The following is a 12,637-nucleotide window of genomic DNA, read 5'->3' on the forward strand; positions in this document are numbered from 1 at the left end:
TGAAAAGAAAATATTTCGAAAATTAATAGTGAGAATATAATTAATTAAAAATAGATAATTAGGATTATGTAATTGCCATTTAATGACCTTCTAAAATCATATATATATATATATATATATATATATATATATATATATATATATATATATATATTCCTTGAACCACATTGCAGCCACCTGGGATTTTTGTTCCTTCGTTCTTTCTTTTCTACAAGTACAAACCCCTCCAAAAGAAAAGGAAAAACAAGATCAAATCCATTCCTCCAAGGAAAAAAAACCCCATGCAGTTATAGCTCCAAATCTTACCAAAATGAGGAAAATGTCAAATGCAAAAAACAAACAAAGACGCCGGCTTTCTTTCTCATCTCACTCCTGAAGCTAGTGATGTTTTTCCTTGCTTGCAGCTCTCAACTGAGAAAATGAACCAAAGCTAAAAGTAAGCAAACAAGAAAAGGATGACCCTCCAAGATATTATGGTCCTGTTTGGATAGAAGGAATCTACAACATTGAAATGGAAACCCCATGTAAGGAATGAAATCGTGCTTCTTCTTCTATGAATATGTTAAAAGATCAGTGGTCGAGGGGGGAGAGCTGTCTCTCATAACCTTGGAAATTGATATCCACAATTTTTTTGGGAATTGAAAACAGATTCCCATACAACTTTTTTCATAAACAGCAGAGAAGTTAGATCCCATGAAAATTGAATCCATTTCCAGAATATCAGCGTATATTTGATCAAACCCAGCGCTGATTCACAAAAAGGATCTTGCATGTGTTGTCATTTTGGCACTTAGTAAAACTGCAAAGCAGTGTATGACTCACTGTCTTGAAAGTGTGTATTGAATAACTGTGCCGATCTCACGGGGGTGTTTGATTGCCTGGCATATGCAGACTACACATGCCAAACCTGCAGCCGCTAGTGACATCCAAAACCGTGTATCAGTTGGAACCTTCTTCTTCTTCTTCTTTTTCTTTTTCTTTTTTTCTTTTCTTTTTTTATATTTAATGACAACGGGGTGTCCCCACTTCTTTTTAAGGCGAGACTAATCCCTGCGGATGCACGCAAATTACGTGCGCATCGGGTAAAGCATGGAGAGGAGAATTGAACTCACGTATGTGGAGAGCAAATACATGACGCTAGCCATTCGCCCAAACCCTAGGCGGGTAGGTGGAACCCATTTTGTTGATCATCTGGCCAAAAACCCAGGCTGGCTGACACATAAGCAGGCCACACATCAAAACAGAGAAAGACCGGCCTAAAAGAGTTGGTAAGTTCTTTCTATACTGTCCACTATTTTCGACAAATTCTTTTAGATCATCCACTCTCTGTTTTGATGTGTGCATGTAAGACAGCTGACTAACCTGAGTTTTGATCCAGTTGAAAGACACACTCCCCACCGGACTGAAGGGTCAGATCTAATGCACAAATGCCAGGTTGGCACTTATATGTGCATGTGGGGCTAGAAAAGCTCCATTACTTACTAAAATACATCCGAGATGCCACATTCAAAATGTATTGTACCATTGTTAATCCATATGCTAAGAACAAGCAACTATTTTTATGTCACAGACAATTGAGAAATTAAGTGAAAAGATTAGCAATTAACTCACGGCACAGTGCTGGAACTTCAGAGCTCTTAAACACACGCAGTCTCTTCACCGTAGATACAAACATGCTGGAAAATGTTAGAAGAAACATTAGAATCCGAGATTTTGACCGATCATATGTAAATTTCCACATTTCAATTACTACAATATTTAGTAATGATCATATGTGTTTTTTGCATCACAAAACCTAACTAATAATCAATATGGATTGATCATGTATAAGACCATATGCATTATTAAGTGCATAACCACTCTAATCATTTTGCATCAAGATCTTTGATAGAAGACGGTCTCAAAATCCCATCCCATGTGATCCTACTCTGGAGTATTCTTCTCTCTGTTACTCGAAACTTGAAATAGAATAGTATATGGCTGATGGACAATACACTGAAACCTTGGTGCAGTCCATATACAGCAGATCATTGCTTGCGTTTGTTTGGTAGTTAATGCAAGTTTAAAGGAAGAAAACAAAAGTTTAGTGTGGCTGCCTGCTAGGATGGTGTTTGCAAATGGTTATACTATACAAACAAAAGAAAACAAAAGAGAACAGCACTGAGAAGATTCTGCACACATGAAACAGAACATATTCCATGTTTTACCATATTTCAGAACATGGGTAAAAGGGTCACCTAGATGAACAAGTAGAAAGTCCAATCAATTGATATGGACCGTCCATCATCTCCAGCTCATACTTCATGGGGCACCATATGAAAATCACACTGATTGGGAATTTAAAAATAAAACTAATTATCTAATCTGTAGCCTGTAAAATGGGTGGTCCAGATCATCTGTGGAAAAATAGATCCAATCAGTGATCATGGAATGCTTGTAGTTCCACACAATTGCTTTTATTAGCAGATCCTGTCTGATCCATGGGTTCGAAAACATGTGGCTATAACAGGGAAGGCCATCTTTTGGATGGATAGGATCAAGTTGGTGCCGGTGGACTGAACGGCCACCCAGATTGATAGACTAAAAACTACTGTCCATGTGTTCCCATAGAATAAAGAGCAATATAGCTCACTGTAATGACAGTAGTAGATCGGTTAATTCAGTTCTCATGTGCGTGCTGAGTGAGAGCTGAGAATGAGTAATTGAAACCATGGATTAAAAAGAAAAGATGCTTACTCCCATGGAACGTCACCAACCAACATTCTGTCTCCTTCATTATCTTCATAAACCAAAGTATATTCCCCACTTCCATCTAGTAAACCTGTAATTGCCTGATTTTCTTCCACTTTGTTCTGATTTCCACTGGCAAGAGAATCTCTTTGAGCTGAACCGAAATTAAGAACAGATGAAAATAAGAAAACCCACCTCAGGTGTTTCTACCCTAAATATGGGAAGAGAGAATGCTCATGCACACAATCTACTACAAAGAACATGTGTTCCAGACCCAAGCTTTCCATAAGGTGAGCCAACCTACTACGATCTCCTGGCATATAAATCAGGCCATTTCATTCCTAAGATGGGTTAGTGAAGAAACAAATGGATGGCTAGAAAGAAATTGTTTTAGCCGTCCCTTTCTTGTCTTGTACATTGTGGCCCACCTGAGGAGCGAAATGGCCTATTTCTTTTAGCAAGATCTAGTCAGTGTGGCCAACCTGAAATCTTACTCACACACCTATGCTCTTTTAGCCCGTGTGCTTGCATTTAGATGGTAGGGCTATACCCACAGACCTTAAATGAAGAAAACCCAATGCTGCTTCATGTGAAGAACTTCAAGTGATGCCCAAACACTAAGAAAGATCGAGCCCTACAATGCAAAAATAAATCTGAAGGTGCAAATGAAGTGTATTGGATTCATTGGCTGTCCAATCATTAATCTGGACTGTCCATCTAAACTGTCCCACTATGATTGTCCACAAATGCTCTAATCAGACAATCCTAATCACCATGGACGGTCACAACAAAAGGGCTTTTCTATATTAAACCACAGATCGTTCAAATGGTGTAATAATCAGGATCAGTGCCTGGACCATCCATGCATCCACATGAGTTGAATGAATCACACTCCCTGTATATATATCCATGCATGTACTATTACATGTACAAAATAAATAAATGTAATAACCTGCAAGAAGGCCTCTGAAAAGATCATCTACTGCAGAAGAGAGTTTCTCATAGCTGTCATAAGCTTTGAGATCGACCTTTCTTCCAATCGGGACACCATCCATGTTTATCTTCACAAACAAACCTTTCTTGCAACTTTCAGTGTTTTCACCTATTTTCGGAACTTCATTCTGCTGAGCAGGTTTTGAAGAGCTGCTCCCAAGATTCTTTCGAAAGGAACGGATCGGAGGCCACCCAACAACAGGAGCAGAGCCAGTTCTGTTTTTTTTTTTTCCGAATTTTTCAGCCACCAAAGAGAAAACCCAAATCACCAAAATAGCTAATAGATTTCATAACTAGAGCAATACAGAGACATGACTTGCCAAAATAAAAAATCAGACCCAAAACATCAAAACAGAGTTCCAGCTTCCTCAAGAAATAACGAAATCAAATACTTCCAGAGGTAGGAAACAATTATACTATTTTTGGAATAAAGAGAATGAGGTTACCATTAAAAGAACAGAAACAAACATCAAACAGGAATAGATGCAATTCCAAAATTGGAAAAAATAAAAATAAAAAATCAAAGCATCAAAACCATTAATTTCCATAGATACTAAAACAAGTAGAAATAAAGAAATATAATTACCCAATTTAAAATTATACAACAGAAAAAAATGTTTGAACAACATAAAAAAGAACCGTTTTTTCACTAATAAATATCACATTCTACAACAAGAATGATTGCTCCAACCAAGAAAAAAAAAAGTATTAAAAATACATATAACAACAGGGCTAAGAACATCTATCTGTTAAAAATAAAAGGACCGTCTCTGAAAGATGGTACCTTGTCTGAGAGCTTCTGGGAACAGCTGTATTTGCAGGTGCAGATGCAGGAGAACAAGCTTTCCTTTCATGGCTCTGCACCTCTCCCTTAGTTCCATTTGCCTGTGAGGATTCCTTTACCGCAACAGGCAAACTTGGGGTTGATTGAAACTGCAAAAATGCTGGTTTTCTCTGATGAGACTGTTGAAAAGCTGAGGGAGATGGTGAAGAAGACCGATGAGAAGGAAACAAGACACCAGCTTTCTGTGAAGAAATCTTCTGGTTTTGATTTCCACTGCTATTAGCAGCTCCAGCTTCTGTATCTACAAAACCTCTCTTTGCACCAGCAGAAGGATTACTGGTTTTGGGAGGCCCAGACACACATCCAAGGGAGAGAAGAAATTCATCTCTTTCTCTGCTGCAGCAGCTGCTACTACCGCTGGTATTATCTTTGAGTAGCCAATCTCCAGGAGGTGCAAGCCTCAGCTCTAGCTTTCTATCCTCTGCGACTCCAAAACCTCCTCCATCTTCCACCAACCAATCTCTTTCATTGGATATTAGACCAAGCAGCTGCTGGCCCGGTTCTTTTCTAGAGTTTGTCTCCATTTTTTATCAGCAAGGGAAAGAAATATTGAAAGAAACCCAGACTAAAAGAAGAAGAAGAAAAGAAAACCAACTTTTACTTCAAACTACCAAAAAAACAAAAACCTTTGCAATTCAAAGTTTACGAAAACTAGGAAATGGCAGAAAACCAAGTCGTAAAACACCATGAAATCACCAGAGTTTCACTAAAATCTCAAGCCAGAGGCTACAACAAGCATATCAAAACACAGCACAAGATGAACGGGAAACAACTCTAAAACAGAGCACAAGACGAAGAGAGAAAACAAAAAACACCCATAGAAAACAACTCAATCTCCAAAACCCATCCAAAAACACATGTTCAACCCCAACAACAAACGAACAGACCAAAGCTTAGAAAATCCAACAGCAACCTTCTGAAACCAACAAAATCCCCGCTCCCAAATCCAAAAATCAAAACCCAGATAACCAGAAAGAAAAAAAACACCACTTCTTTAACAGCCCCAAGCTCACAGAGAGAGACAAAAATCCATGGAAAGCACAGCTGAGAGAAGTGCAAGCGTAATATATAAAAGACCCACCCACCCAACCTTCCCCAGCCTTGAAAAATCCTCACTCCCAAATCCCAAAACCAAAACCCGGATCGAAAACACTATCATTAACGCCCCCAAACAGCCAGATATTCCGAAATCTGTTAAACAGAGACAGAAAAGCAATGGCAGGGTTTTTCTATCATGTGGGTTCTGTTTATTTTGTTCTTCTCTCTCCCTCCTTTTTTTTCTTTTGAGAAATAGTGAGAGATTCCTTCTCTCAAAACCAAACCACAAACGGAATTAGAGCATTGCTCACGCAAGTATGACAGCAAATATCGTTCAGAAGCGTGCCCTCACGACAAACACCTCACCTGCACTACATCCAAAGAAAACCTCTCTCTTCTATTGACATTTTACACCAGAAATTTGATAGATTAACCCACCACCCGGATTGATTTTATTCACCATTTTTTTTAGTTCCTGTAGTCCAACAGTACAAACTACAAACCATTGTACCAAAACCCTACAACACATTAACATATACATGCATTTTTTATTTCTTTCGGAGGGAATACATGCAACCCTTTTCTTCTATCTTTGGTAACGTAATAATACAATCCAAGAATAAAAAGTAAAGAATGGGTATATATGTACATAGGGTCGTGTCCATATGATAAATCTCAATCGTCCATATCTTGGGTCCCACTTTATATGGGTCATCCAAGAATAAGGTAGATGGAAGAATTCAACACCGGACTTATTTTTTGAGAATGTGGACCGTTGAATTTTTTTCGGAATACAATGAGCATATACGGCAATCGATCGAAGAACTTAGATCATTCGTTCAGTGTAGATTTGGGTTTTTGACATATCCTTGATGGGACCAAGGGATTTTGTCGGTTCGGATTAAAATTGCTTGTATGCATGTATACGGTACTGGCATAGTCACACTCTTCCACTATTATCAGATGAGGATTGATGAATTAGGACGTGAGGGACGCGGATTGCGTCCTACCCCCGCCCGTCTCCGGCTGGGAACGGGCAGAAGATTTGAGTGGCCAATGTGATGTATGGATCTTATCCACACCGTCCATCCAATTTTTTCGTATCATTTTAGTGGTAAGAACAAAAGTGAGGCAGATCCAAGGCTCAAGTGGACCACACAATGGGAGTTAAACTCCTACAGTTGAAAACTTCTTAGGGCCGGGGAAGTTTTGAATATGGATAATATTTATGTTTTCTCTCCGTACAGGTCCATGTAACTTTATGAATAGGTTGGATGGCAAATAAACATCACAATGGGGCTTAGAATTGTTGTAACTGTGGTAATTATCACCGCTACTTCTTATGGTGTGGTCTACTTGAGCCTTGGATCTAATAAATTTTTTGAGATTATTGTCTAAAATGATACGAAAAAAATGGATGGATGGTGTAGATAAGACCCATACATCACGGTTTCCACTCAAATTGCACGGGCTAGAAAATCATGCCCATTGAAATTTAAAGAGCGGCTGTTTGTCGTTCTAACCGTCCGTTTATAGCTCCTGTAGTCATCCGGGCCATTAATTTGTTGTGTGCCAGAATAGAATGATGTGTCCCAAAAATTCTCCCCAATACGATAAGTGGATCCCTGACTGTGGGGCTCACCTTGATCTATGTGCCTTACATTCACACCGTCCATCCTTTTTGAAAGCTCATTTCAGGCATGATCCCCAAAAATGAAGCAGTTCCGAATCTCAATTGGACCACACTACGTTAAAAACTTTTTGTGGGCTACAAAAGCTTTGGATCAAGCTGATTTTTGTGTCCTCGTTTCATCCAGATTTGTGTATCCTTATTAACAAGTTGGATGGCAATAAACACTCCGGTGGCCCCATCAGGTTTTTAATGGTGGGTATTCAATCACCACTGTTTCTTGTGGTGTGGTCCACATAAGATTTGAATCTTCTTTATTAATTGAAACATGAAATAAAATGATCTGTTAAAACGAATGGACGGAGTGGATGTAAGGAACATACATCAATATGGTCCCCACAGTCAGCGATCCACCCACCTTTGTAGATCCGAGGATTCGCCGAAGCCACGCCCACAACAATGCTGGCCACGTATTTTCCACTATTTTGGGTATTGTTTCTTCTACGTAACGAGAAGAAGTGGTCAGATACAGCGGCTGTATCACAAGTTCTGTTACAGCAATTATTTTACCGTTAACTAATAGTATTTTTACAAATCCAATCCGTGCGAAAGGTTGGATATACAATTTTAATTTCCATATATTAAAATAATCCCTATGTACTCAATAAGTGGGTCAAACTAGTACATTGAGTCATATCATCGTCCTTCTATTGATTTTTAGGTTGTGCCCTTCCGGATGAACAGATCTGCTTGATTTTCGTATTCCTTAATCATGATTGTGTAAATTACCTTTTCCATAGATTCGATATTCTACATATATGACACGTTAGCATAAAAGCATGGCTGTATTAGTGCTTCTGATACAGCCGCAGTATTTAATCATTTCTTAAGCACAATACCTGCCTAAATTTCTCAAAATCAAACCAACCTTTGCTGGTGGGGAGTGTCGGTTTTTTTGGGTTGAAATATCATTTTCGTAATTGTATAAGATAAATGATCAGATACAGTGCTGTATCATAAGCTGAGATACAGGCATCTTTTGCTCACTAATGTGTGACATTTGTAGATATCCATTCCTTGAAATGCTGGGACACAGTAAGATAGTAACCTTGTATGAACATAAAACTTATTCGATCATTGAGAAGGATGCAACATCAAAATATATGCAATGCAGATGGTATGATTCAATGTACTGATATGGTCCAAAAAATTATTGGATAGATCTGATTTTAATATAATATAATAAATAAAATTTTCTCAACCTTTTACACGGATTAGATATTCTAAAAATATGATATACTTATAGAAAATAACGATTGTATACGATAACTTATGGTACAGCCGCTGTATTTATAATTTATTTTTATAATACAAAATAGCCGTTTGCTTTAAACCCTTGAGAGACAAGAAGGGGACAGGGGATCTAGAGAGACAAAGAGAGGAGACAGACGGGCCTAGAGAGAGAAAAGGAGCTACGTGGCAAAAGTGCTTAAGCCTTAGTCCGGTACCTGGTGGTCTATGAAAATCGATACCAAGGCCCAGCCATTCCCCTACATTAGGCATGCATTTTCTTCGATCCAAGCCGTCCAACTAATGGGTCTCATGATTAGAAACTAAAAGAATGAATTATATTTAATTATTTCCATCATTAAAAATCATGTTCAAATTCTTATAATCATATGGTTAAGACTATCCGAAAAAATGAGCTTTTGGAATGTTATCCATCTGCAATGACGTTACGAAACAGACGATTTGGATTGAGTTGCACTTATGCCATGATGTAAAGTGCAGGAGTATGGAGGGTCATGATCTGCTGAATTTTGTACAGCGTCCCTGGCGCCGGAAAAGCGCAAGAAATAAAATAGACTGAGGAGAAGATTTGCATGATCTCTATGCGCAGGAGTTGTGCAATTTAAAACATGAAAAGCTCATCATCTCTCTCGCTCCCTGGCAGTGCCGTAGGACGTTGGTTTTACGATTCCTCGGCAAAAGATCGACAGAGTGTTTGGGGGAAGATGTAACGCAACACTTCTCCACGCGCTCCCTTACACGCCGCACACGTACCAAATTAATACGCATGCCAGACGTGTTATCCGTGCATATGTGGCCTCTCCGTGGGCCAACAGTGTAATGAACGGCTGGCAAATTTTGTTAAATTTCCATAGTTTTTTGCATGGGTCCCTCAACACGTGAGTGGACTCCCGTCAGATTTTGTGGCAGGTGTGGTACGCCCGTACGCGCGTGTTACTCTGGCCACTTTCCACGGCAAGGCATTTTTCAGCCATAAATTTATGCATACGTTATTCTCAGTAAAATGAATAAGTCGTAGTCTACACATCATAGTTATTTGAATTTAACATGGTATCAAAGTGGTGCAGATCTTAACGATAGTTATTTGTATTTAACATATCATTAGAGTGGTGCATATCTTAATGTTGTCTTTCTCTACCTTCATCCACCTTTGACAATGTATGTTCACTCTATTAAGACTTTTTAACAATATATATTTTATTTATATCTCATATTTGAGCCGAGTATGTTTTTGTGCCTAACATATGGATCGGGCCCTATTACCTTGCTAGATCTTTTTAGATCAAAACACAACGGATACATATACTTTTCATGTTTTTAAGGGATTCAATTCTAGAAATATTTGAACACGATAACATTATATTATTAAATAAAGAACAACTACATAAGTAGTTTAGATCATATTTGGATGTGCTAAATCGTACAAAAGTTCATAAATGAGTCTGAGTCCAGTAGAATGAGTTGCTAATGAGCCAAGGACAAGTTGCTGATGACCTAATGACCTGACCAAATTGGAAGTCCACAGTAAATGGGTAAACAGTTAACAGTGTAAGTCACAATGGAAAATTGCACTAACATTAATCTACCACTATTTAAAAAAGCAATCTCTTTAAATAAATAAGGGGCACGCCTTTTACCAACCCCCAAGAAGCACTCAAAAGCAGCCTCTTTAACTAATATTGGGAATTTAATATTGATCCATGCGCATGCATGCAATTTACAACTTTGCCACAATGCAACTAAATTTTATATGATACATCAGCACCATGTTGATGTTGAAATCTAGTTAACCCTTCTTTGATCCTTAAGTACTTACATAGAACGAACAAGGAAAATCCTAGCTAGTGCAAGGGACCCTTCGATGTCAAGTTAATAATCTGTGTCAGTAGAAATAGTTAATAATATGTGTACTTTTCACCATTAGGAATGCCCACATGTTATCGTAATGTAGAGGGATTCTCCTGGTTTAATAGATGCGTGTTGTAAATAAATTAAAATTCATAACGCATGGGGAGTCTCCCGAGCTTATCGTTGATTAGCTTCCGCGATCTTCGGAGAGAACTTCGGACAGATCTTCTCCATATAAGAATAGACTGTTCCCTCGGATAAGGTCGGACTGCTCCCTTAAATAAGGTCAGACTGCACATCCAAGTAAAGTTGGACGCATTAGTCGGAAATCGAGGTGAGTTTTCTCGGCCTTCGAATAGGGTCGGGTGATGGAAATAACAACGCATTTGAGGTGTGCTGGCTAAGCTTTAGGAACGTAAAGAAGCTTGTCCTTCCCTGCCGATAGATTTTTTAAAAGGAAGGTCTTTGTGATGTCCAATTTTTGTAACTTTAACTTCTTCATGAGTCCTAATAGCCTTTTTAAGTTATCCCTCGGAAAATCCATTTTGGGTCGTGCCGACCTTCAGGCCGACCTAGGTTGTGCCGACCTTGATCGTGCTGACCTTCCTCCTTAATCAGGAGGTTGGATTTCTCGTCCTCTTTTACACATCGGGGCATGCCAGGTCTTGACCTGACCTGTTTCCATAGGTTGGTCGATTTTTCTCTTTAACACATTATAATTGTTGTATCTAAGGTCATGTCTCAATTATCCAAACAGCTTATATGATTGGCCTTATAGATAAAAATAAATAAATAAATAAATAACCCATCGGATCATTTATCTATTGTCCTCTGAATTTGGACCGTTTCCTTCAATGTTGTCTCACGTACTAATGATCGAGTGTTTAGATTTTCAAGCCAGCCCAATTAGCTATGGATGTCATCCTATAAATGATCTTCCTAGCCGAACCTTGCCCAGATCCAACAACTATAGCCCCAATGCACCCTATGAAATACTTGCCACCTATTATTATAAACCTCTTCAATCAATGCATTTAAGTTTGGCCCATCCATAGGATTGGACGATCGACGGGCACATGGGAACAAAAAATAAAAATAAAAATGTATTATATATCATAGTCCAGTGGAGTATTTTGCGGCATGCAATCCATCCACCTAATTTTATTTTTATTTCAACCATCCAAATGGTGGACCAACTTTAGATGGAATATGTTGATGTTGTTTTCGGCTCATCCCCTTTATCGTACTCGAAGACCTGCACAGGAAGAAAACAAAGAAGACTCGGGCTTGACCAGGGGACCCTCTGATGCTAAAGTCAGAATCTGGGTCTAGGAGTAATGGTTTTAGGGCGAGAATGTGTGTGCGTGTGCACCTTTCACCTATCGGCATCTCCATTTATAGAGGCGAAGTCCTCAAAGAGCTTTCCTAACTAGAATAGATCTCTAATCTTTGATCTTCGTAGATTTTTGGGTTCAAAGCTATCTCCTGAGTATCTCAGGTGGAGATGCGGGGCTGATTCCTTGAATTGGCTAAGGCAGAGTCTAATAAACAGCTTTCGAAAGAGGAGTGATGGGGTTCGACTGACCATTATCTTTTGAACACAGCCGTGTTCAGATAGGTCATGTGGCAAATCTTTGAACGCTTTATTGGCCAACGGAGAGGGTGACTTGAATTAGATCTTAGTTAGAATTGGGGCTCGATTGATGAAATAGGTCAGCATATAGTTGCCTCTGTGAGGCCCTCGGGGGACCTAGACGTGTATTGATCTCACTTGGAGGTCTCACTTTGTAGCCTAAGGCGTGCAAGCCGCGGTCAGGCTCAGCACCTAGTGAGTCCATGTCATGTCTCTGCATCCAGTGATTCGAGCATAGGCTATAAATAGACTCGGTGCCTAGCGAGTATAAGTCATATCAATAAGTCCGTTGGACACCTAAAGCCGTCCCAAGGGCTTGTTTTATTTTTCCAAACAAAATATAATTCATTATCAATCTTCCGTTCACTGTCACCACTGGGATAATAACCCGTTCTATAGACTATAAGGACGAGGTACATGCATTCCACGCTCGCAATAAGCAGGTGTGAATAGACTTCTTTCCTGCCCTTCACGTGTGTGATCTTCAACGTCCATGCTAACCGGTCACAACCAGCCATCTGATCACTGCTCTCCTCACGTGCTGACATGACATGTCTGAATAAGGTCCAAGTCGTTCATCTGGGACGCGGATTTCCTGCGAAAGGCTTTC

At 39.2% G+C, this 12,637-nt stretch overlaps 1 protein-coding gene across 1 annotated transcript; it reads right to left on the minus strand.

The window, feature by feature from the left end:
* Positions 1–6,026, minus strand: LOC131222923 (auxin-responsive protein IAA7-like). The gene is made up of 5 exons (XM_058218164.1): positions 4,508–6,026; positions 3,683–3,939; positions 2,737–2,884; positions 1,612–1,676; positions 1–411 (listed from the first exon to the last, which is right to left on the minus strand). Exons 1-5 carry the CDS (start codon positions 5,089–5,091, stop codon positions 362–364), a joined length of 1,104 nt encoding a protein of 367 aa, XP_058074147.1. The 5' UTR covers positions 5,092–6,026; the 3' UTR covers positions 1–361.
* Positions 6,027–12,637: the final 6,611 nt, after the last annotated feature.

The sequence above is a fragment of the Magnolia sinica genome, chromosome 13 (genome assembly GCF_029962835.1).
Source record: "Magnolia sinica isolate HGM2019 chromosome 13, MsV1, whole genome shotgun sequence".
Lineage (NCBI taxonomy): Eukaryota > Viridiplantae > Streptophyta > Magnoliopsida > Magnoliales > Magnoliaceae > Magnolia > Magnolia sinica.